Source organism: Maniola hyperantus, chromosome 15 (assembly GCF_902806685.2).
Source record: "Maniola hyperantus chromosome 15, iAphHyp1.2, whole genome shotgun sequence".
In the NCBI taxonomy this organism is placed as follows: Eukaryota; Metazoa; Arthropoda; class Insecta; order Lepidoptera; family Nymphalidae; genus Maniola; species Maniola hyperantus.
In genome coordinates, this window is record NC_048550.1 from 1,791,918 (window position 1) to 1,819,035 (window position 27,118).

At 37.0% G+C, this 27,118-nt stretch overlaps 3 protein-coding genes across 6 annotated transcripts in view; 2 read left to right on the forward strand and 1 right to left on the reverse strand.

The window, feature by feature from the left end:
- Window positions 1–17,188, reverse strand: part of Lgr1 (Leucine-rich repeat-containing G protein-coupled receptor 1) — a 29,324-nt gene extending 12,136 nt beyond the window's left edge. Inside the window, exon 1 of the mRNA XM_034975915.2 lies at window positions 16,549–17,188. Coding sequence (XP_034831806.1) covers window positions 16,549–16,603 — 55 coding nt within the window. The 5' untranslated portion in view covers window positions 16,604–17,188. The remainder of the gene's footprint in view (window positions 1–16,548) is intronic.
- Window positions 1–27,118, forward strand: part of Phf5a (PHD finger protein 5a) — a 107,048-nt gene that overhangs the window by 40,615 nt on the left and 39,315 nt on the right. Inside the window, exon 1 of one of the 2 annotated variants that reach the window (XM_034975928.2) lies at window positions 8,907–8,923. The exons of the other annotated variant lie outside the window; for it this stretch is intronic. The gene's annotated coding sequence lies outside the window, so the exon portion shown is untranslated. Of the gene's footprint in view, window positions 1–8,906; window positions 8,924–27,118 lie in introns of those variants that run through there. 2 annotated transcript variants of the gene reach the window in all.
- The window catches only part of Not3 (CCR4-associated factor Not3), a 30,728-nt gene continuing 25,790 nt past the window's right edge, over window positions 22,181–27,118 (forward strand). For all 3 annotated transcript variants that reach the window (XM_034976125.2, XM_034976127.2, XM_034976126.2), the window contains exons 1-2: window positions 22,181–22,539; window positions 22,934–23,166. In XM_034976125.2, the coding sequence (XP_034832016.1) occupies window positions 22,515–22,539; window positions 22,934–23,166 (258 nt within the window). In that variant the 5' untranslated portion in view covers window positions 22,181–22,514. The remainder of the gene's footprint in view (window positions 22,540–22,933; window positions 23,167–27,118) is intronic.

A 27,118-nucleotide genomic window follows, 5' to 3' on the forward strand; every position in this document is an offset into this window, starting at 1 on the left:
TTGTAGAGATGTTCGAGAAACTAATATATAATTGTGTCTGAGGTTAGTCAGCGTTCCGTAAAATGCAATTACGGAATTCTGTAGTGCTTACCTCAGACAATTATATTAGTTTCTAGAACGTGTCTACTAACAAGTTCTAGAAACTAATATGATTGTCTGAGGTAAGCACTTCACACACAACTTCACTGAGTTTGATTGGTTAGGTTGGAAATCAGATTATACTTACTGCAAAAAAACCTGTAAGATACTCGGCAGATACTCCTTTTTATATAAATAACGAAAAAATGAGCAGCCACGAATTATTTATCATTGCCCATGTACTTTTGCAGTAGGTAGGTACCAGAGGAACTGCCAAAGTGCCAAAGCGTTGAAATTGCCGGTTTTTTAAGAATTTATTGATCCGCCTTTTGAATAACCTCACGTCATCATTTTTCTAATCAAGTGCGTTGAGGTGGGTAGTTTTATACCTGCTTTTAAAGCGGAAACTGAATAAAATGTTTTTGAGAATCTCTCACCTTTACTTTTCATTCGCAAATAAAATATCCATTTCCTCTGCACTAAAATAAATATTTGAAAAGTAGTTCCAAATTATAAACATCCGCAAATTCAGTTCGCAAACATTTTCGATAATCTATGTACGTCAAATATACAGGCTGTTCTATCTAACCATGTTAACGAACATGCAAACGAGAATAATATTTTAAAATTCTCCCAAACAGACGATTTAACGACTCTACGACTGCTCTATGAGTATTCTTAGGATATAGTGTTCTAATATAATTATGATATAACTGGAATTAGTTATAACTACATAAGTAGTTTCAGTTTTAGTGAATCTGTTTATCTTGATCAATAATCTCTTTTGAGCCTCAATAGCTCAACAGGTAAAGGAGTGGACTGAAAACCGAAAGGTCGACGGTTCAAACCCCGCCCGTTGCACTATTGTCGTACCTACTCCTAGCACAAGCTTTACGCTTAGTTGGAGGGGAAAGGGGAATATTAGTCATTTAACATGGCTAATATTCTTTAAAAAAAAAAAAAAAACTTCGTGTCTGTGTACCTATACGCAGATTCTAAAACACAGGTACTTACTACTTACCTATTATCGAAATTAGATAAACGCAGTTTATAATTTTTAGATACAAACATTCACACAAACTTTCGCCTTTATGATATTAGTGTGATTTAAGCAACAGCAAGTTGTAATGTTGGATACAACGATATCTATGTACCTACCTAGTACTTACTAGACGCGTCATTCTAAACAAAAAGAATTGCTGGCTGCAACTCATTTTTGTTTACAACTTGATGTCCACAAAAGTATTAAATTTAACAGCTTCATAACACTTTAATTTTTCGGAACAAATATACGCCTTGCCGTAAATATATTTGCCTGCCGGCAGAGCGTATTTTAAAAAGTGGTTTCAAACTCCACATAATATGCGTAGCGACTAGCGACACATCTACATAATTGAGACATAAAATTATATGACTGCGTTGGATATTATCTTCGCGCATTTTCAGTGTTTCAGGTTTGTTACATTTTTCAATTTACCCAACTTCACTGCTCAAAATAAATAGGAATGTATACTTAACTAAAAGTCGTGACCACGCCATGGCGTGTTTAGTGTTGACTCGCCGTTTGTTTAGTGTTGACTCGCCGTTTAGCTTGGCACCGCGTGACTTCTCCATTAGATAGATATTTATAACGTCGCCATCATAATATGTTTAGTACCTAAGTACGTATTTACTCCGAATAAGTACGCTAAGTTAAATACTCAGGCACAATGCACACCGGCAGAGCTGAAGTGCGGTGTCTATGATCTATCTAACTAACAACTCAAACTATACCTACCTACTTTATTTATTTCGGCATAACCGGCAGCGGAAGGCGGTGCGTGGTTCGCCCATAGTGCGCTGAAACGCGGCGTACGTCCTCCGTGTTTTATTTTCAGTATACTAATTTCGACGGTACCTACAGGGCGAACTATGCGACCGCCTAGGGCGCTCTAGTTTGCAGGGCGGCTTATGGTGAGGATACGTGACACTGGGTATGCGTCATTGACATGCTGGCGCAGGCGGCTAGCTCGCGCGCCTTTTCAGCATACCAAATAGCAGTACAAAATATAATAAAATAAGAACAGTTTTATTAGCGCTATACTTATTGTAATCTAGAGTAAATTTTGTAAGATTTTAGATTTAAACATAATTTTCGAGCCATTCGCGCTTAAAAAATTGATATTTTGTGTTCCTTCTCGAACCTAGTAGACTGCATTACTCTTGTAAAATTCAAGAAAAAAATTCATACTTTCTTCGACAACAAATCTCACGAATGCCAATAATATGATCGATTCTAGCGTTTTCCTCATGGAGACTAGAAAATTTGGTGTTGCCTTAGTTTTTTAAATCTTGAGAGTAAGTAAAGTACTTAAATTATTTTGTAATAATGGTCATTCATTTTAGGTATATTTTATTTGCAAAATTTCTGTCGCAAGGAACGCGAGTTCCGTAGTTCGCCTAACTGAGTTTAGGTAATAGTTGAAAAAAAGGCTCGACTCCACTCTACTGCGTTTGTTTGCGCTGGCCCTAAGGTCATCGTCATCTTGTGGCGTTGTTGATGAAAATTAGGTAACTATACCTAATCCTACCAAGAGGAATATAATCAGTACCCTTATTATAAATGCAAAAGTTTGTTTGTTTGTTGGTTTGTCCTTCAATCACGTCACAACGGTGCTACGGATTGACGTGATTTTTTGCATGGGTATGGATAAAGACCTGGAGAGTGACATAGGCTACTTTTATCCCGGAAAATCAAAGAGTTTTTAAAAAACCTAACTCCACGCGGACGAAGTCGCGGGCATCAGCTAGTATTATAATAACTGCAAACATTTCTTTGATGTGTTTTCAGTTATTGTTTCATTGACTTTTTGGCAACAAAGCTAAAAACTAAGTGCCGCGCTTGACTTGATTATTATTATTCAGTTGATGGACGGAGACAGAAAGATGAAAAGGTTAATTTTTTTTAATTCACAGATAGCTTATTCCTTACTAAATGCGTCCACGAAGATACGCTCGAAAATTATACAAACCCGTCTATTGTGAAAATATGTTATTCCGTCTCTTTTTTATGTTTCTCTGAATGTTTTTGCAAGATTTTAAACATTTACGCACCACGAAAACATTTTTTTTTATCGATCAAAAACTATAATACCTACAGTTTATACTAAAGTGGATCAGTTCTAATATACCTATAGTGCGCGACAGGTCAAGATGGCGGAAATGTCGGCGGGGGACAGGGGAGAATGCTTTGTTGTGATTGCTGGACTCAAAAGTCACGTAATCAAGACAATTTGTGCGGAATGAGGGTACGGAAGGCGAACGGGTGTGGGCCGACTTTTATGCTAAGCAACTGCCTAAGCTTGGCGATCGCGGGTGTCCGTCTATAGGTGGTGGTCTGTGACCTATACTGTAAAACATTCACTGTCCACATAACGTGATCTTCGAACATTTCACTGTCTTTGAAGATAGTGATACGTCGTAACTGCTAAAAAGTGATAACGCTAATTAATTGAATCGTGCAACTTTCTTGCCACTTGCGCAGTATGTTGCAAAATAACATGACACATAATTTCTTAGCAAACAATTAGGAAAATTAAAAACTCGACAAGTTGTCCTCTATCGAAGGAAGGTCTTATTAGTTTTATATTGAAGTACCTACAACGATCAGAACAATGATCGTGGCACGTGGGCGACTCCTGACTTGTTAACGTTAGGCTCGTTACGCACGGCATCCAATGATATTAGAAGACTTTTTCTTCTAATATCATTGACGGCATCCGATCCGAAATAGCCGTAGCCAATAACCAGCTGATGCCCACGACTTCATCCGCGTGGATTAAGTTTTTAGGGTTCCGTACCTCAAAAGAAAAGAGGAACCCTTATAGGATCACTGTTTTGTCTGTCTGTCCGTTATGTCTGTCAAGAAAACCTATAGGGTACCTACTTCCCGTTGACATATAATCATGAAATTAGGCAGGTAGACAGGTCTTATAGCATAACTAAAGGAATAAATCCGAAAACCGTGAATTTGTAGTTATATCACAGAAAAAATTAAAATGTGTTCATGAACATGAAAAAAAAAGAACAAATATTTAGTATTTTCAATTTTAAAAGTAAGATAAGTATATCATATGAGAGGGCTTTACCTGTACATTTTAAAACAGATTTTTATTTATTTTTATGCGTACTTAATACTCGTAGTTTTTGAAAATAGCCTAGTACAGAACCCGTGGTGCGCGAGTTAGATTCGCCTGGCCGGTTTTTTAAAAGCCCTTGGGAAGTCTTTGATTTTCCGGTATAATAGTAGCCTATAATACTCTACAGGTCTTTTACTATATCCATGCTAATCCCGTTGCGACGTGATTGAAGGACAAACCAACAAGCCACTAAACAAAAAATAAACCACTTTCGCATTTATAATATGGGTAACGACACTTGTATTTCTCGTCAAGCATCATGAATAAAAATACTTTCAATCCACAATGGTGAAGGGCCTCGCAAAGATTTAGCCTAGAGCCTCGCAATGGCTAAGCCGCCGCCCTTACCTACTTGTCGAAACGGACGCAGTGTAATATAAAACCGAATTCAATCCGAGTTTTCTATTCCTTATTTGAATTTTCTCAGATTCGGATCGGATGCAGTGCGTAAAGAGCCTTAGAATATCGTTTCAATCTGTATGATCGATATTTTTGTAACATTTTTTTGTCTAGTTGATAATACTTATTATGTCGATTATCATCATTGGCACACACAGACCACCACCTAACCTACTTATTCTCTGTGTTGGCACTATACTTAGGCCTTTGTGACCCCCTGCCTGCCACAGTTGATGTACTTATTCAGATTGCGCGAACAGCACACTTTTTTGCCACAAAATGTTTATTTTTTTGGGGTGTCGCCGTCACATACACTGAGGACTACATCAGACCTACGCGGGGCCGGAAATAAGCACGTGGACAGTTATAGAAGCTCCTGCATTAATAAGTCGCTCAACGGGCCATGGAACAGTATATACTGGGTGTCAAGGATCAAATCCGCTACTTCGATTAAATCCGTTGGAGAACCAAAGTAAAGGCAGTGTGACAGGTCATGACTGTCGCAATACCTTTGAGAGACCGCGTACCGGAAAGCGTATTATATTAGCGTATTATACACAACCCGCTGGGCGCTGAACTAGCGACCTGAAAAGATTGCGGCAAGGGAAAGACGACAGAAGACTATGAAGAAGACCGCGTAAAAGCTATGTAGTATGTAGGTACAGTCCAATGGATGCATGCAATCTCATGTATGTATGGATGCGGGAATGCTGTTTGTTATTCTTTGTGTACTTAGTTTATTCATAATTCACTGCTCATAAGAAATTTTTATAAAAATACTTTTAAACCTCGTAATATTTTCAAATAAGTACCTACCAATATAAGTACTCCTAGAGTACGCAATAAACAAAATGTTGAAAGTTTATTATTTCAACATTCAAAACCAATAACTAAAGTGTTTTGCGTATACAGTATGACTGTCTGTTTATTTTGCGATAATTCGTCGGGAGCTCGCTAGAAATATCGCAGACTGAAAGAAAGGCTTTCTGTCTGGGCAGGATTTGTATACCTACCTAGGTACCTATTTATCATTTTTTTTGCCCATAAATGACCATTTGGACGGCGTATATTTTTTGTAAATATAAATTTTTTAGTGATAAGTTTTTCTGTATGTTTTATAGACTAGAGATAGACTTTACTTAGTTTAATAGTTTTAATAGTTTCAGAAAACTACCTAATAAAGTGAATAATCAATAAGTGCTAAAGAAGTAAATTTATCAAAGACAATAAGTAATATTATATTACAATTTACAACTAGCTGATGCCCGCGACTTCGTCCGCATGAAATTAGGTTTTTAAAAATCCCGTGGGAACTCTTTGACAACTCTTTGACTCTCCAGGTCTTTATCTATACCCATGCAAAAAATCACGTTAATCTGTAGCACCGTTGCAACGTGGTTGAAGGACAAACCAACAGATCAACAAACCAATAAACCAACAAAACAAACACACTTATTTATAGGAGTACTGATGATAAAAGGAGTGTCACAATAACGCCGATAAAGAAACGTTTTTACATAAACATCTATGTAGTATGTATGTAGACATCCGCTAATAAAGGATTTTTGAAAATTCAATCCCTAAAGAGGTAAAACAGGGGTTTGAAATTTGTGTGGTCCACACCGACGAAGTCGCGGGCATAAGCTAGTTAATACAAACAGCTGTCAGCGTTGGTAGGTCAGCCAAAACACACAGCACAGAAAATTCAACTAATATGAAAAGATGCATTAGGACCGCAGTCCGCAGTAAGTACATCTCCGTTGACAGATGTGACCTAATTTATATCGGTGTACTGTTACTCTTATTATTTAGGTCAAGAACCAAGTTTACAAGTTCTTGGCCGAGAATTAAAATTCTAATTTGCTTATATTTTTGTGGAATTATCGGTAAAATACTAGCTTCTTTTGATATTTTTAAAGTTTGGAGTAAGTAATTATTGGCAGCGAATATTAGAGCTGGGCATTAAACAACGTCTTTCGACGTTGGCAGGATTCGAACGTCTCCTGTCTCTGGTATATTGTGTGTTATCTATGGTCTCCTGGGATCGCGACCGACGTTCTGACCACTAAGCTATTGTTCGTTGTATTGAATGATTTCATCAATCAAATATTTCGAATGAAAAATAAATTGTAAACGATATCTAATCAAAAATATCTACTAATTAATTATCTATTGCTACTTAATTGATAAGTATATACAAAAATAGAAATATGTTTAACAAAGGGAACGGAAATAGACCGATTATCGGTTTATACGAATAATAGCTTATAATTTGGGTAATCTTAACCTTCGGTAATGTTAGATCTGTCGGAGTACCCAAGTAATTGATAGCACTGATAAGAGTGATAAGTGATAACAGTTTGATGTAGGAAGCGGTTTCGTATATTTTTACGAGGAATGTGTTTTGCTCCGCGTTTCTGATATAAACCGTTAAGGTGTGGAAAGTCCGTTCCGGTGTCCGTGTTTCCTGCCTCGTATGTCAGTCATGGCAAGAGAAAATACGCATCTTGTAGGCAAGGGCGATCCAACCTAGACCTCATCATTGCTTTTGAGTTCCGCTGGTCATTCGTCTATCCGTCCGGCTGTCTTTCAGCGGGCTGTATCTCATGAACCATAATAGACAGAGAGTTGAAATTTTTCAGTTTCAAATTCACAGTGTGTATTTCTATTGCCGCTATAACAATAAATAACTAATAAAAATTTCAGAATGGCTATGACAGCAAATTTAAAGAAAAATCTTATACGATGATATCCTTCGTGTACAAGTCCGTCTCCCACTTGGCCGGTTTTTATTAAGACGCTAAGCAAAATCTTGCAAAAAACTAAAGTAGTACCTATAGATTATTTATAGCTATACGAGTAGAAGTTATTATACCTATGTAGAGGCTATAGATGCAATGTTAATTGCATCTAATTTGATTAAATATCAATACTAATATTATAAATGCGAAAGTGTGTGTGTGTGTCTGTCTGTCTGCTAGCCTTTCACTGCCCAACCGTTCAACCGATTTTGTCGAAATTTGGTACAGATATAGCTTGCATCCCGGGGAAGGACATAGGCTACTTTTTATCCCGGAAAATCAAAGAGTTCCCACGGGATTTTTAAAAACCTAAATCCACGCGGACGAATTCGCGGGCATCATCTAGTATATTATATTTCTAACCTAGTGTTCTCAGTTCTCATAATGCATAAAGATATTTTAAGGGGTTTTACTTGAATTTATTACACAAAGTCGACTCTACAGTCAACACCCACGATCCTATTAATTGAATACAAATAAAGTTCTTAACATTCTAATAATATAATTTCTACCCACATTTTGTAATTTGTTGCAAATTGCATTATACGGGCAAATTCCGTACCAGTGATAGGAATTGTATGGCGAACATAAAAATAAGGTTTTATCTACGAGTATGTAGCACTTTGCGATATTTAAAAGCGAAAGCTTTCATGTAATGTATAGGATTTAGTATAAGTGCATATATACATACTTAATGAAAAGAGGTAATAGATATTATATTATGTATGGTTATGTATGGTATAAACTGAAACCAATTACCTACTGTACCCGTAGTATAAGATTTTACGTCTCACCAAACGTTGCTAGAATTCGAGAGTCGAAACACTATAACATCAAAGTAAAATGGACCTAAAGAGCCTTGAATTGAAGTCAAATATTCAATGCCACTGATTTTAATTTCGCAATGTTTCCGCTTGGAGCGCTGGCTGTAGAAGTGTAGACAAACTTGAGCTTTAAAACAAGACATTTAAGATCCAGTTTACTGTAACGCGGAAGTATTTCGACTCTCGAATTTGGTTTGGTTTGGTGAGACGTAAAATCTTGTACTACGGGCACTGCTCCACCTAGTAATAAGATATTATATTGCCTTCCTTACAAAAACTACCTAATAGCCTATTGGAAATAGATACCTATAATATAGGTATCTGTTTCTAATGGGCTAACATAATAGGCTAATATAAATTTTATATAGATTTCTATATAATTATATTATGATTATATAGAAAACTACATAATCAAAATTTAAAAGTATAAGGTGGTATAGGTAGGTACATAATAAGATAAACAACGATATTCTTTGTTTTCTTATGTAACATTATCTTAATAAGTACCTATTACCCTTTAAATAAGTACCTACCTATCTACATTATCATGTATAAATAAATAGGATTACATTAATCTACATACATGATACCTAATATTATAAAAGCTGGCGTATGGTATAAAGATTTTTCTATTAAAAGGAGTGTTAGAAAAGTCGACTACCTACGCACCTATACGCTATTGACTCTTCAAAATGATACCATGGACAAACGATTTATATCATCATCATCATTATCATTATCAACCCATCACCGGCTAACTACTGAGCACGAGTCTCCTCTCAGAATTACAAGAGTTTGGCCATGCCGTAGTCTACAATGCTGGCTAAGTACGGATTGACAGACTTCACACACCTTTAAGAACATTATGGAGAACTCTCAGGTAGGAAGGTATCCTCGCGATGTTTTCCTTCACTGTTAGTCTGTAACACCATGTGATATTATTGCTTAAAACGCACATAGCTTCGAAAAGTTTGAGGTGCGTGCCCAGAATCGAACCCGGACCCCAATAAGAGAACCCCGAAGACGTCTTACTACTTACTAAGTACTATAGGCTATTACCGCTTTACATATTCATGTAAAAACTATTTAATTTCAGATTATAATAATAAGCAAATTACAGTCCTACGTATTTTAAATTGTGTTATTCAATTTAATTTGCAATTTATACCATTGTTTGTATATATTTTTTTTAAAAAAACAGCATCAAACATTTGTTTGTTGTAGGACAACTACGAGTATGTAACCTGTCTCTTTTGCTACGACTGTGACTCTACTACCGGTTCCTCCGGTTCATACTAAGAAGAGCCGACAAGAAACTCAGCAGAAAGGAGAAGAAAATAATTCAAAATATATTCGTACTTTACTCAATGAGCTCTACACGCCCTAAACAATGGTACTTATTACACATGCTAGGGTAAAAAAAAAAATTTTTTTTCGGCTCCTTTTTAGGTATGAAAAACAAATTAAAGCGCCCCTGAAAAATTATTTAAGTAGGTAATTTAATTTCTTACCCCCATGAAAAATAATTTAAGTACCTTGTATTTCTAACCCCCTTGAAAATAAATTTTAATATAAGTAAGGTTTCGGGTCAAGGTTCTACACCAAATACCCGCCAAAATGGGTGCGGAACCCTAAAAATGTAAGAAAGGAATTCGTTACCAACACCTGATAGCGATCGAGCATTCGATGCAGGCGTGATATCGCCGATTTGTGGGCCATTATCTATTCACTAGATCACAATGAAAGACGACGGCCACTTGAACGGGCACTCTAGATGTGTTCCACATTGATTATATCAAGCACTAGCATATGCCTGCGACTTCGTCCGCGTGGACTGCACAACGTAGTGGGACACTCATTTCCATTAACATTCTGTTAAACCATTTGACAGGATGTTAAATTTACCAACATATTCCTAAAAGGCCGGCAACGCATCGGCGGTTCCTCTGGTGCTGCATATGTTCATGGGCGGCGGTAATCACTTAACATCAGGTGACCCGCCTGCTCTATTTAAAAAAAAATAACAAACAGAGTATGGCGAAATCGGGTCTAGGGGTTGCATTTTCAAAAATTCTTTCTTAGCAGATGTCCATGCTATCATTAGCTACATATTTAGATGCCATTCAGCCCGATCTGTCCAGTAGTTTGAGCTGTATGATAGATCAGTCAGTCAGTCAGCTTTTTCTTTTATTTATATATCTATAGATGACGCCCGTAACTTCGTCCGCATAAGCTTCTTTGGTAAATAAATAAGAATTTGATTAAGCCGCCATGACAATTTCAAAAAAATTACATAAGTACCTACTCACTTTACCGGTTTTTTGAGAAATCCTGTGGGAACTCTTTCATTTTCCAGGTAAAAAAGGAAGCTACGTCCTTCTTCGGGCCGCAAGCTATCTAGCTTCGCCAAAATCGGTTAAATGAAAAGCTAGCAGACAGAATACAGACAGACACACTTTCTCATTTATGATACCTAGTAGTAATGGATTGAATTATTATTATGTACTAAAGTACATAGGTACAATACAACGTAATGATATCAAGTTGTTTGTTACAAACAACTCAATGACTTTAACAATGCATTATCGGAATTTTCGGAAGCCATTGTGTATAACAATAATAAGCGATGATAGCGTAGCGGTTTCTTTAAAAAAACGACAATTCGGTGCGTTTTTGTTGTTTGTTTAAGTTCACACGCAATACGCATGGCCGTAGCGGGAAGTTTAACTTTCGAACCAATCTATATCATTTTTTAGAAAAAGTATGTTTTTTTAGGAAAGGATTCGTTTAAGGCTCTGATAATCCCACCCCGCCCCGAAATCAATTCCTGGCTACGGCCATGTTCACACGTATTCGATAAGATAACCAACTTCTAAAGCATGGTAAATGGTAATGCGCCATCAGGCCTCAGGGTCATATAAATAAATCCATCACTGCTCAGAAATTTTGATCTAAAATTATACTTTAGCTCGCCACCATACGACTCAAGTGTGGAATGATTCATTCACATGTTAGACAGATTTTTAAATAAAAATACCGGCCAAGTGCGAGTCAGACTCGCGCACCGAGCGAGGGTTCCGTACTACAGTCGCATTTTTTCGACATTTTGCACGATACCTACCTACATCAAAAAATATTACGCATAAAAATAAAAATAATGTAGTGGAATGCACATTCATTCTTCTTTGAAGGTACCGATATTAAGTATAGATAGCGGGAAAACGGAAGCCGGATATTCTAAGAGTGCGCAATATTTGCCCTCCCACGAGAAAATGCTTTGAAAACAGATTCAAATAATATCATGCTAAATACAGGAAGTATCCAGAACCCTGGCATAAACGAAGACATAGTAGGTACTGATGATTATTGATATGATACCAAAAAAAACGCGAAAAAATATTTAAAAGAAATCCTATATTTTGTAAAAGTTTAATGTATTGCAAATAAATCATCTGACTGACGCTACAGGTAAACGAACGTTGCGTAAGTAGGCCACTCGGAGTCGATGCTGCGTCGTAGGCGGCGCATTGACTCGAGTTTTGCACACCGATACATAGCGGGTTTGAAAAATACTAAATCACTAAAACTACAAACATTGTGTTTAGGTAGTATAATAATAACGCCAAGTTTTGGCTAGCGTTCTGATTACACCCTGTCTACCTACTTAAATGTTTTTCTTTTTTCTTCACAGGCATTACCTGGAAAATATCGCTGTACTTAAGGATTTTGTTAAATTACCGGCAATTGGAGGCAGATAAATTTGCAGCAATTTGGAGCAATTGATGATGATGATGATGGAGGCAGATATTGGAAGTTACTTTAAAAAACCGGCCAAGTGCGAGTCAGGCTCGCGCAATGAGGGTTCCGTACCACAGTCTTATTTTTTCGACATTTTGCACGATAATTCAAAAACTGTGATGCATAAAAATAAATAAAAATCTGTTTTAGATTGTACAGGTGAAGACCTTTCATATGATACCCTACTTGATATAGTCACTCACTTCGAAAGTTGAAAATACTAATTATTAGTTCATGACCACAATTTAATTTTTTTTGTGTGATCTAACCCTAAATTCACGGTTTTCAGATTTTTCCCCAAATGTCAGCTATAAGATCTACCTACCTGCCAAATTTCATGATTCTAGGTCAACGGGAAGTACCCTGTAGGTTTCTTGACAGACAGACAGACAGACAGACAGACAGACAGACAGACAGACAACAAAGTGATCCTATAAGGGTTCCGTTTTTCCTTTAGTCACGAGGCTATCTAAGGGCACTGTGTATCTTTCTACTGTGCCTTTAGTCAGCCTCTTAACTTCCATTCCACTAGGCTAGGTACTACATCTGGAAGAAACCTCAAAAATAATGGAAGTTTCATCATCATCATGATCAACCCATCGCCGGCTCACTACAAAGCACGGGTCTCCTCTCAGAGTGAGAAGGGTTTTGGCCATAGTCTACCACGCTGGCCATGTGCGGATTGGGAGACTTCACGCACCTTTGAGAACATTATGGAGAACTCTCAGGTATGCAGGTTTCCTCAGGATGTTTTCCTTCACCGTTAAAGAAAGTGATATTTAATTACTTAAAACGCACATAACTCCGAAAAGTTAGAGGTGCGTGCCCGGGGTCGAACCCCGACCTCCGATTAGAAGGCGGACGTCCTAACCACTAGGCTATCACAGCTTTTTATGGCCCTTACGCTGGCCATAACACTATTATGTTTACCGTCAAGTTACATTTACCGACTCAGATCACCTAAACAACCCAATAGCTAAACTTACAGTTCGTAAATCTAAACTGGTCACCATAAAACATCATTCCTAACAAGGCGTGCGGCTAAATAGACATTTTACGAGTCTTTAATGTAATTAAAAATTTTATGGTCTTCGTGTACCACAAGAAATAAGACTGAGCATGTAATTAGTAACATTAACTAGGGGCCGATTCTCTAGTACACAATCTCTAAACTAAACTAAATTCAATCAATCAATCAATCAATCAGCCTGTTTGCGTCCACTGCTGGACATAGCCCTTCCCAAGAGCACGCCACCACACACGATCCTCCGCCTTCCTCATCCACCCACTTCCCGCTATCTTCTTAAGGTCGTCAGTCCAGCGGGTTGGAGGTCGTCCCACACTGCGCTTGCTGATACGCGGTCTCCACTCCAGAACACGTCTGCCCCAACGGCCATCGGTTCTGCGGCAGACGTGGCCTGCCCACTGCCACTTCAGCTGGCTAATTCGTTGGGCTATGTCGGTAACTCTGGTTCTCCTACGGATTTCCTCGTTACGGATTTTGTCCCTCAGAGAGATACCCAACATAGCCCGCTCCATAGCCCGCTGAGCGACTTTGAACTTGTGGACAAGACCAACTGTCAGTCGTCCAACTAAATTAACAGGTCTAAATCTAGTGTACTCCTTTTCCGCAAGCAATATTATGAAAGGGATAGCAATAGATTAAGACGTGCCATTTTAGTTTAGTTTAGAGATTGTGTACAACGGAATTAAAGAAATCCGAGAAGAATTCCGTTGTCTTTCTTATTAGTCTTATTTGTTTTTTTCTTAGATTAGTTAAAATATAAATGAGAACTAAACTACATTTGTATGGAGCTCGTGACAGAGGGACCGCCGGTAAGTGGGTACCTGCCATCAGTAAATATTTTTCTGGCGTTTTGTTTATTTTAGCAATAAACTGAGTTGTCGCATCGTGGTTGACGAATTACCAGCTTTATAATTCAACGATAACGCACATAGTGTGCCCACATACGAATAATTTTTGATCGATGTAAGTATCTAATAGTTTCTAAGTTATGAGAGGGTCGAAATTAGCTTGAAATGGTTCGTGTAAATATACACACTGCCCGTCTGTCGTTCTTTTCGAACTTAGCTTGACACACAGCCGTGAGTCTTGATTGGAAAATCACTACCCATAAGCAGGGATTGTGTTCGTGTGATCCCAATACCGATGTGATCGCATGCCAACGTGATCGCTAACCGATACAGTACGCAGCAGAAAGTACAGTGCGACAAGGCTCTCTTGGCACTTGAATGACATTGACAGGGGGGCGCTGTTGGAGAACAAAGGCTTAGAATATTCAAACAAGAACAAAAGACACTTGACGGCAACGTTAGTTCCGATTTTCGCTACCCGCCATGATAGCCTTATCGCACTGTAATATACTCGTACATCGGCCTTTAGAATGACATTTCGGCTTTGTAGTGCGTTGTCTCTGTCACTCATACCTACATGACGTTTTGTAGATCTCAACGATAGAGACAATGCTCTACAAATCTGCTATCTCCTTCTAAAGGTCGATGTACATTACTTTCTGCCGCGTACTGTAACACTAGGTACAACTTTTATGCACGGAAGTAAAATTGCATGTGTAGGTAGCACAACACGACTGGACATGCAAATTAATCTTGGATAGTTACTTGCCAAAGTTGGTAACTAAATGGCAACTAATATTTACGATATTCGTTACTAAATAAGGGTGATTTAACGTCTTAACTCTTACGTCTAGTCTGTCCTTGAGAACACATGCCTATTTAGTTAGTTCCTAGTTAAATATTAAATGTAATCATTTTATCATTTAAAATATAAGTCATAATTATAACTATAGATTAAGTTTGTTAAATGTGTACCACACAATAACTACTGAAACGCCTGAGATAAAACTTTCGCTGTTCAAAGCTAAAAAATTAAACTTTCAAAGTAACATCCTCTTCTTCAACTTTGATCAAAATCATGTTCTTTCTCAGAATCTGAATTCCTACAGCTTGGTCCAAATTTCATGCGAGCGAAATCTCGGGCAAAAGCTATTAATTCTGCAATATAAATTAAATTTTATTTCGTATAAACGTATAGGTACCTAAGGCAATTTTTACAATTACTTAGGAATTTATTGGATTACTTACGTATCTACTTATTTTAATTTAATTCGCCTGCCAAGCGTAACTACGTCATTCATATTGTTTTGAATAAGTGTTACATAAGTATTTTATGAGTTTGGTTTCGGTATATTTTTTGTATATGTACGAGTAAGTAGGTAGTCAGTTAGGTACTGGAAAAGTTACATCAAGATTAATATTATTACCTACCTAAATTTAGTAATTTCCAAATTATAATTTACATCTCATTTACATTTTACAAATACCGCCTAAGCACGTCCTTAACGACCCCGATGATTAAATCATGACCGACATAATATGCACCCTATCTTGAAGTTTTACAAACTTTAACAGCGTCTTCGCCGGCGAAGACGAGGTCCTCGACTTCAAGCGTCACCCGGACGTGGACTTACGTCATCGGCCACGGCCTTGGGGGCGTACGGACTACGAACTAACCAATCCACCCATTCCAAAGTAATCCTATCACAGGAGGCGTCCTTGTGAAGACGTTGTCCCCCGACCTCTCCAATTATTTCTTCAAGCCTCACGCTCAGGCTCAGGCAAGGGCTCACCCCCAGGCGAAGCTTCGGGCTCGTCATCCCACCCGGTGACGCTGTAGCGGCCAGTAGGGCCTATACGCAGCATACCCAAACCGAAAAAAAATAAGCCGGCCACCTTGCGGCGGTGATGATGAGTGAAATGTCAATGCACCACAATAAAGGCGTGTGGTGTCCCGCGTCGATTTAATCTAACCGCGAGTGTTTACTTGCCCCACTTTCCCACCGCGTTCAATGTTGTCTTTACTACAGGAACTATCGATAAAAATACCAATGAATGTTTTTATCGATGTCAATTACTTAGTCGGGTCTTCTATGTGCTCTGTAACATTATTATGGCTAATATTGGTATGACACGCATCCTGCGCCTGATACTCTATCTCTCCGATCGTATCGAATTTCCATCCCATCGAACTATGAGAGTGAGGGAATAGAGAGTGCACCTTTGATTGCGCACACACTAATTTGTGCCCAAATAATATCTGCCGCGCAGCTGGCTAATCTCTATGGAGAATGGAAATTGACCGCCGTGGCTGAAATTTGGTCGGGTGGAGGACATTGATTTGCATTCTCTCTATCATAGAGTAAGAGTTAATACAGGGTGTAACCAGAACGCTAGCAATAACTTAAAGTTATTTTTGAACTACTTAAACATAAACACAATCCAATACCAATAACCATTTGCCTCATTTTGTAGTTTTAGTATTTTTCAAACCCGCAATGTATAGCGTACAAAACTCGGGTCAATGCCCGCCTACGACACGGTCTAGGTACTTAGTATACCTATCTTTACAAAATAAAAACACTGATTACTTACCCAATAAGAGCAGCAGAGCAGCCAAAAAAATATTAAATTTTCTCGAGGAAAACATTTTACACTTTCAACTACTAGTTACTAAAGTAGCATTTTACACTTTCGCAAAAGTTTATTTATTCATTCTCAAATTACACTTTTTCCGCGTTACATAGTTTTTCACAAATTTCATTATGATATACGAAATCGTCTTTAAATGCAGTCTAAATTTTTTTTTTCATTTTTTTCACTTTTAAACATGAATTTCATGTTATAAACTTTCACTTCCTGAAATTTATTTTCATTTAGTTTGTCTACGATTATTTCACATTAAAAGTAATAATTTTAATACAGATAGGTAACAAGTTTCTAATAAAGTTTTTTACACCCACTTACGTCACTCAATTCAACAAACTATTTTATTTTACGTAATAAAAAAAACTAGGTATTCAATTGGAAAAAACATTGTACCTACCTACCTACTATAACAAAATGTCTTTTACTTGGTTAATTAAATTCATGGCATAAAATTTACAGCACTATTAATTGATTGAATAATATGTTCTTTAAATATATTTTTTTAAAATCGATATATCGTTAGTTTAATAATACGAACTTTAAAATGTTATATCGTGTAACATTCGAGCGCCCGCGTTGACTTTTCGCGCCCAACTGACTGAACTTGACGCTCTTTGTTTACGACCACGATCACGTTGTTATATTTTATTTTTCAGACACTGAAATGTCTGAAACTATGCGTAGCAGTGAACCGCTTTCATTATATTATAGAGAGAGTGCCAGCGCGTGCTAGACCTTCATTATTTTATAAAAGCTGAAAGTTTACGATATGCAGAGAAACTTTCAGCATTTCCATTAGTTTATTGAATGAAAATTAATAATCACTTCACTACTATTACTACCTATATTATAAATTATGCGAAAGTAGGTATGTTTGTTTGTTGGTTTGTCCTTCAATCCCGTCGCAACCGAGCAAAGGATTGATGTGATTTATTGCATGAGTTAAAGACCTGGAGAGTGACATAAGCTAGTTTTTACACTGGAAAATCAATGATTTGCCACTGGATATTCAAAAACCTAATTCCACACGAACGAAGCGTCATCAGCTACTTAGTAGACTATAATCCGCGGATGAAGTCGCGGGAAAAAGCTAGTCTAGTATAAAATAAAACCAAGCAAACGCTACAAAGTTGGTATACTGTATCTTCTTATTACCTACTACAATAATATGACGTTCTAATTAATTTAGGAGAGAACAACATCAATGGCTTCTTAGAGTTGCTATATATTTTATTTATTTATTTATTATTATCAAATCAAAATATAATTCAAAAAGCTTAGACTAGAAACACCTATTTTTTATTCAATATTTGTTTCCTATCTTGATAAAACGCGCATAGAAGTCACTGAATTAATTTATCTATACGATTATACATTCCTATAGATTACATAACATTTTATAGTGCCATAAAGGAGCCATGTTTTTGCTCCATAAATCATCCTAACGGAAATCGTTGAGTACGACTCGGAATCACTACCCATAATTTAAATAAGCTGTGGTAGGCTAGTGGTTAGGACGTCCGCCTTCCAATCGGAGGTCGGGGGTTCGATCCCGGGCACGCACTTAACTTTTCGGAGTTATGTGCGTGAGTAATTAAAATATCACTTGCTTTTACCGTGAAGGAAAACATCGTGAGGAAACCTGCATTTTTTGCAAATCTTGTTGAAGTTCAGTGTGGCAGAGTGAACTAAGTAGGTACATTTATATTATTATGGCATAGTGCTAAAATCTTTTGTTCTTAATAAATGTACGTCATTGAATCGGCATGCGCTCTAGCCGATTACGGATTATAAATAATATTATTTTATGATATCAAATCTGATAATCATCTAAACGACATAATATTAATTCACAAGTCATAAACTGTTTATTATTAATTTATTAGCAATCGTACTATCACATTATGGTAGTAGGCAGGTGGGTCTTTTTAACACATAAATAAAGACCAGATAAAGCCCGCGACTTCGTCCGCGATGGTTTAGGTTTTTAAAAATCCCGTAGGATTTAGGAACTCTTTGATTTTCTAAAAGTTCTAGTTTATGCCTTTCCCCGGGATGCAAGCTATTTTCGTATAAATTTCGTCAAAAACTGTTAAATGGATGGGCAGTGAATTTGAAAAGCTAGCAGACAGTCAGGCAAGCAGACTAACCCACTTTCGTATTTAATAATATCAGTGAGGATTATTTTTTGTCGAAAATTCATTATTTAGCTTCATGCCTTTTCGGGGTTGCATTTTATCAAGGGCAAACTCACACTGTTACTCGCATATCTTATAATATGGGATATTTTTTGCTGATATCATTATCAAATAACTTTGTAACGTTTAAATTGCATAATATACTTACACATCCGTTGAAATTAAGCGTCTGAATACTGAAAAGTGTTGTGTACTGAATACTACTGAAAAGATAGGGAGTCGCTGGATACAACAAGCGGCGGCGCGGCGCGGTCGCAAGACCGTGGCGTATGGAAAAGTCCCGACAAGAGGCATTGTCCAGCAGTGGGACTGGACGTTTATCGGTTAGTAATGACAATGATGATGACTGAAAATTTTTACAAAAAAAATAAAAACCGACTTCGTTACACAAACACTAAAAATTGAAAAATAATTTAATTTATTACCGAGTATATTATGTATACAAGAGTTAATATAGTTCCATAATAATACTTTTTGGTGCCGGTGCCAATTAGCTTTAGCTGCGCGAATCGTCTAGACTTCATATTTTTATGGGACTCCACAATGGCACCTCATTGGCACCGACCCCAAAAAATATTATTATGGAACTATATTAACTCTTGTATACATAATATACTCGGTAATAAATTAAATTATTTTTCAATTTTTAGTGTTTGTGTAACGAAGTCGGTTTTTATTTTTTTTGTAAAAATTTTTTATTTCACAATTTTTAGTGGCTCCATGGAATTATGCTATGACTGGTTAAAAATCTACTGTTTACTAAGCTATTACACTGATCGCGAGCAATTTACTCTTATCCGTTGAGGAGTTCCAGTATCTATCTTCGAAGATGTTCATCAGATCTTCACCAAATTGAAATGGGACCAACTTTGAAGTATACCCTTTCAAACAAAAAAAGAATTTTCAAAATCGGTCCAGGCGTTTTCGCGTAATCGGGGAACATACATAAAAAATAAAAAAAAAAAAAAAAAAAAAAAAAAAAAAGATTCCGACGAATTGAGAACCTCCTCCTTTTTTTGAAGTCGGTTAAAAAGTGTAGTTGCCAACCGTGTGAACGAATACTTATTCTTAGAAAAACAAGTGAGTTTATTGTGCCTAATACCATCAAAATAAAACCGTTTTATTAAGAGTAGGTATCGTGTTATTTACCACCAGCTTTACATTTATTACCGTACATAAAGATAGTACGCTATTTTTCAGTTCTTAATAATCCTTCTAGGCAATCATAAGATTAAAAAAACTGCTTTTATAAAATTGGACATTTATTATAATACCGACATAGTTATCATGAATATCGACGACGACCTTGGCTGGCGGTTCGACCAAAATAGAACACAGGAGTCGGGCTGGATGCTGACGCCCGCTTTGCAGAAGAAGACAGGGGAGAAGAGAGAGTTCAACGTCTCAGTCGTATCTGATACCCGGGATCCTCCGACTGCTCATAATTTTTTTAGGTTTCCGTAGCTAAAAGGCAAAAACGGAACCCTTATAGATTCGTCATCTCTGTCCGTCCGTATGTCACAGCTACTTTTTCCGAAACTATAAGAACTATACTGTTGAAACTTGATAAGTAGATGTATTCTGTGAAGATGCATTAAGAAATTTCACACAAAAATAGAAAAAAAAAACAATAAATTTTGGGGGTCCCCATACGTAGAACTGAACCTCTAAATTTTTTTTTCATAAAACCCATACGTGTGGGGTATAGTTATATGAGACTATATACGATAAGGCTCTTTTGGCACTTGAATGACATTGACAGGGGGGCGTTAGTTGTAGAACAAAGGCTAAAGCTAAAGACTACTATTCAAACAAGAACAAAGGGGATACTTGACTGCAACGTTAGTTCTAATTTTCGCCACGCGCCAAAAGAGCCATGTCGCAATGTATATAAGTACGCGACAGGTCGAGATGGCAATCAGGGTGGGAACGCCCCGCACACCTGCACAGGCTCCGCGTTAACACGGTGCGGGCGAGCGCGGGTGACGTACTGGTGTACGGGACCTCACCCCGCCTCATATCCCGATTGCCAACTCAACCTGTCGCGGACTATAGGTAAGCGACACTATGTCAGCACTCAGCAGTGTCCGCAAACACGGCTAATTGAGAATCAATGCTGATGAGGGTCTGTGGAGGACAGAGATTGATTGCGCTATGTCGTCATTATACATGCCACAGAATATGTACCTATGACTTGATGCCCGCGATTTAGTCCGCGTGGATACTAATAAGAATATAAGTTTTAATTATCCCTCTTTCGATTTTCTTTTTGATTTTCCGGGATAAAAATTACCCTTAGATGTCACTCTCCTTGGTATCTCTATATAGATATCTGGCTGCTTCTACGCTTCTACTACCCTATCGACATATTTTTTTGTATGATTTTACGATTCACTGTGGCTAAAAATAATACTTCGAACAGTAGCGCTTATTTACATTAAGGTAAGAACTAGAAATTATAAGTAGGTAACTCAAGGTAGGGGTATTGAACTCTAAAATTAAAGTCATAAAACATGATTTTTATCAGCGATAGTAAATTATCTGTTTTATTGAAATAGGTTGAAGGACATAGAATGCAATAGAAGTATTTTAATCTTTCATCATGATCAACCCATCGCCGCGCCGGCTCACTATAGAGCACGGGTCTCCTCTCAGAGTGAGAAGGGTTTTGGCCATAATCTACCACACTGGCCAAGTGCGGATTGGCAGACTTCACACACCTTTGACAACATTTTTGCCCGGGATCGAACCCCCGACCTCCGATTGGAAGGCGGACGTCCTAACCACTAGGCTACCACAGCTTTTTAATCTTTGCTTCTTTTTTTCTTTGATTCTAGATTTCACGATTCGAACTCGAAAGCGAAAAAATCTGCGCCATCTGTTGTCGAGTAGGAAAACTGTTTCACGACAAAGTTTCAGTTACAGAGTTCCTATAATTATGAGCTATAGTTTATAATGCGTAAAATTTAACTTCTCGATTTATTTTTATTTTATTCTTTCTTCTTTCGGGTCTTTATTTTAAACGTGAACACCTCAGAACATAGGCATAATGTTATCTGTGGGTGCAGTTGACCCTTTGCATGTGCTTTGCATCTTATAGATTTAAAATGGCGCGTGAGGAGTGATTTTGTACAGATTGTAAATGAAAATCACAGTCACAGAGTCACATAGAATCATAGAATATCGTTGAATTCTTAAATAAAAAAATTACATTTAATAAAATTAATAACTAATTACAAAAGCTTCGCTGAATATTTTATTATTAATTTTAAAAATTTATTAATTTACTTTAAAATTAACTTAATAGACTATAGAAAATTAACTACTTCCGAACAAAATGTCATCATGTTAATTTCTTGTCTATGCATTGCTCTATTATTTTGCGCCTGCGCATTTGACTGATGGTTTACGCGACGTAAAATCTTATTGTGGAAATTCTGAAGTTTGTTGTTTTAGTGACAACTTATCCATAATTATTTATGAAAGCTTCGCGCTAATTACCATTTCAGGCGCGAGGCAGATTAATTCTGTAGCGGTCAGCCTGGATGCGTTCAGTCACTAACAGTTCGAGCGGTGTACGGTAGCCATCTTGGATTCGAACAAAGCTTCAGATGTGTAGTTTGTCTGTTTATCAATAATTTTTGTGCATTTCACTGTAAATAGTTTGTATGTTTAGGATATGTACGGAACGTTCGTCCACATGTGTAAATAGCTATGGCTGCGACAAGAAAGTTACAAGGTAATTGACAATGTTATCAGGTTAGAGATTGATTGACCCCAACCTGTGTAGATACGTGTTCTAGAGTTCTATTGTCCGTTCGCTGAGACCTCGGCTACTCGGCTTGCACTGGTGGCTAGCTGATAATCGTGATCGTATTTGAATGTTATTGAACAGTGGACAATATTCGTGAAATTGACAGTGCGATAGCTCGCTACGTGCTTTTATAAGCAGGTCTTCTTTCACGGTTTTTATAACGTGATATTTTATGAATTTCTAAGGCGAACAGCGCTTGAATATGTGTAATAACTTGCATAAACCGTGTTTAGTGCACATAATTGCGTGTTCGGTGAAAAACAACGTTCGTGAAACAGGTTTTTTGAGTGCATTTGTTCAGTGAATATGTTTGTTGCAGGTGAGATAGACAGGTGTTTAAAAAAAGTAACAGAAGGGGTGGAGACGTTCGAGGACATCTGGCAGAAGGTACACAATGCGACGAACAGTAATCAGAAAGAGAAATATGAGGCGGATCTCAAGAAGGAGATTAAAAAGCTTCAGAGGCTACGAGACCAGATCAAGTCATGGATCGCATCGGGCGAGATTAAGGATAAGAGTACACTTTTAGAATATAGGAAACTAATAGAAACGGTGAGTGTTTGCTATTTATTTACTATTTACTATGCAAACACTATTTTTGTCATTTATTGTTTTTAAATTTACATGATTAGGTACCTAAAACTATGGCAAATATTGTAAAAATGATTTACTAGAGTACCTAATACCAGAAAGGAGATCAGATAAGACTAGGTACCTAATTTAATGTAGGAAAGGCTTTTTAGTTTTGAGCCCTTTTTTTAGAAATAGAATTAGAAACTCTTTATTTGCATAATTTGTGTTACAAAAGATGATAATTATTAGTGTAAAGTTCAACACATTAGCATTTTATTTAAATAATTAGGGTTCCGTACCTCAAAAGGCAAAACGGAACCGTTATAGGATCACTTTCTTGTCTGTCTGTCAAGAAACCTACAGGGTACTTCCCGTTGACCTAGAATCATGAAATTTGGCAGGCAGGTAGGTCTTATAGCAAACATTTGGGGAAAAATCTGAAAACCGTGAATTTGTGATTATATCGCACCAAAAAAAAATAAGTCAATATTTCTACTCTCACACAGGAATACTTTAACTTTTTTGATATTCTTAGCTTGTAGGCAAATTAGAAATGCATTTCGAATTTCTTTACCGAAACAATGGTATTGTTTACATTTCTATAATCTTGAAATCAGAGTTTAATTTATTTTAGTGCTGTTAAGACCAAATTAACGAATGATGAAATGTAATGAAATGGAAAAAGGGATAGGTGAAAGCCAGAGGCGTTCATAGTTTATAGCCGAAGGTAAACAGTTATTAAAAATGAACCTATTTATTAAGCAGGTTCTAAAGGAAAATAAGCATTAATCTATTATGAGTAGGGTAAGCAGTGCTTTAATGCCTCTATGGACTGCATGCCACTGGTCAAAGCCAAGATTTATTTATCCAATTAATGTAAAATATATTTCCCCTAAGGTGTGGACTTATTCCTTTTATCTAACCTAAAGCAGTCACCTGAGGGTGTATACTCATATACATGTGTTCACAGCTATTCAATCCAGACATTGGCTTCCTGCAACTCATTTAACAGTAGGGTGTAGTAAGTACAATAGGGTAATCTTATGAAGTCAAAGTAATTTATTCAAAACTCGCTATTGCCCGTGACTTGGTCCACGTCCTGTGAGAATGGTATTTTCCCGTGGATTTTTCAAAAAAATTGTTTCATACAAACTTTGTTGTGACAATTAGAAACACAGCAAAAAAGAATCAACCAATTTGGTGCACATACATTTTACATGTACATTCATTTGCATACATACATTTCAGCGATTCATTTTTATTTATATAGATAGGTACCATTGCACACTTTTTAGGGTTCCGTACCTCAAAAGGAAAAACGGAACCCTTATAGGATCACTTTGTTGTCTGTCTGTCTGTCTGTCTGTCTGTCTGTCTGTCAAGAAACCTACAGGGTACTTCCTGTTGACCTAGAATCATGAAATTTGGCAGGTAGGTAGATTTTATAGCTGACATTTGGGGAAAAATCTGAAAACCGTGAATTTAGATACCGGGTTAGATCACACAAAAAAAATTAAATTGTGGTCATGAACTAATAATTAGTGTTTTCAACTTTCGAAGTGAGTGACTATATCAAGTGGGGTGTCATATGAAAGGTCTTCACCTGTATATTCTAAAACAGATTTTTATTTATTTTTATGCATCATAGTTTTTGAATTATCGTTCAAAATGTCGAAAAAATACGACTGTAGTACGGAACCCTCATTGCGCGAGCCTGGCTCGCACTTGGCCGGTTTTTTTTCTTGGTTGGCTCTCTTCGATGATGCTCTTGTAGTATTCGAATTAATTAGATATGTTTTGAATTTGAATGCAGTCTACCTGAAGTAGAAAAAAAACTTAATAAGCTTCAAGCATTTCTGTAAGTTCAATCACAAAATAGATTTTATTGCATATATCTAGAAAGAGATGGGAACAAAATATTCAAATCCCTACCACTTAGTTATCACTCTTGTATAATTTTTGTTTGAACAGAGCACTCAGTTTGGTCATGAATTGATTGACATCAAAATAGGCTAATGGGAATTCAGTGACTGGTCTTATTTTACTGTTAAGTGCTGCTCTATTTTGGGAGCAGAAATAGCTCTTTTGCATTGCAATGTTTAATCTTAAATATATAAAAGGAAAAGGTGACTGACTGACTGACTGACTGATCTATCAACGCACAGCTCAAACTACTAGACGGATTGGGCTGAAATTTGGCATGCAGATAGCTATTATGACGTAGACATCCGTTAAAGAAGGATTGTTGAAAATTCAACCCCTAAGGGGGTGAAATAGAGGTTTGAATTTTGTGTAGTCCACGCGGACTAAGTCGCGAGCATAAGCTAGTCTCTGTTTATGGACACTTTGACTAAGTTGGAGATAGTAGGGTAATCCTACTTTAAAATTTAAACTTTTAAAAAGTAAAAACATGTAACTAATGTATTCATATTGTATTATACTGTATGGAAGTCATAATTATTATCAACCGATAGACGTCCACTGAATATACTGTATGTAATACTGTAACTGAAAGGCGTGGCCCAGTTGGGAAACGAAAGAGAGGTAGACCTGTAGAAAGTTGGGAAAATGAAATTAAAGAAACAGGAGGTATAAACTGGAGAAAAAAGGCTCTAGACTGGGAGACCTGGAAAAATCTGGAGGAGGCCTTTCTCGCTGAGAGGTCCTTAAAATAAAAATAAAACAAATAATGACATTTCTAATAATTATTATATTTTAAGATTAAATAATAAATATTAACTAATGCATGCACAAGTAAATTAATCTATATAGCTGTGAATTTTAATTATTTTTTGTCAACCAATTATTTGTTTAATAATTTATTAAGGATGAATAAAAGGCTTTTTTATTTTATTATTTAGACGTACACTGCTAGACATTGGTCTCTTGTAGGTACTTCCACATGCCACAGTCTTGCACCACCTGAATCCAGCTGTCTCCTGCGACTTGTTTGATAGTAGGGAGGCCTATCGGTTTTTGAACTATGTCGATTAACTTAAAACTATAGCTACGAGGGTTCCAAACGCGCCCTGGTCTGGGAAGAAGGCCACATAAAATACATTAATAATACATTTGGTATAAAGAGAAAGTTAATTTAGTAACACTATCTGTTAGAATCTGTTCACAATCTACCTTATCACTATAGCTAGTCACGGCAAAGATTAGGCATGCATGCATACAAAGTTTATTTCCAAACTGACAATGTAAAAATGCATGTTGCACTTCAATCCTGGACAGTTGCCAGATTATACAACTGGTCATAATAATTCACTGAAGTTATGTTACCAATGTCCTTGATCAATTTGGTTGTGAGACTCCTTATAGTAAAATTTTATTATCATTTTACTGTTCAGAAATCTATATATATTATAGGTCCACGCGGACGAAGTCGCGAGCATTTTTTTTTTTTTTTTAAATAGATATAGCGAGCAAACGAGCAGGCGGGTCACCTGATGTTAAGTGATTACCGCCGCCCATGAACATTTGCAGCACCAGAGCAGCCGCCGATGCGTTGCCGGCCTTTTAGGAATTTGGAATTTTAGCATAAGCTAGTTACATATAAATAGAATATTAAGGTACAGTACGCGGCAGAAAGTAATGTGCATCGACCTTTAGAAGGAGATAGCAGATTTTTAGAGAATTGTCTCGGTCGTTGAGACCGATAAAACGTCATATAGGTATGAGTGACAGATACAACGCTCTACGAAGCCGAAATGTCATTCTAAAGGCCGATGTACATTACTTTCTGCCGCGTACTGTACGACGCATACTTATGGAGTGCAAAGGTATCATACGCAGCAGTGCTGCGTGCAGCGTGATTCGGAATCGTACCTCAACGGAGCCAAGGCGCAGCAATGTTTTTTTTTATATCAACTTAAACTCAGCTTTATTTACTTTGATAAATTATGTGATGTGTGATTTGATAAATTTG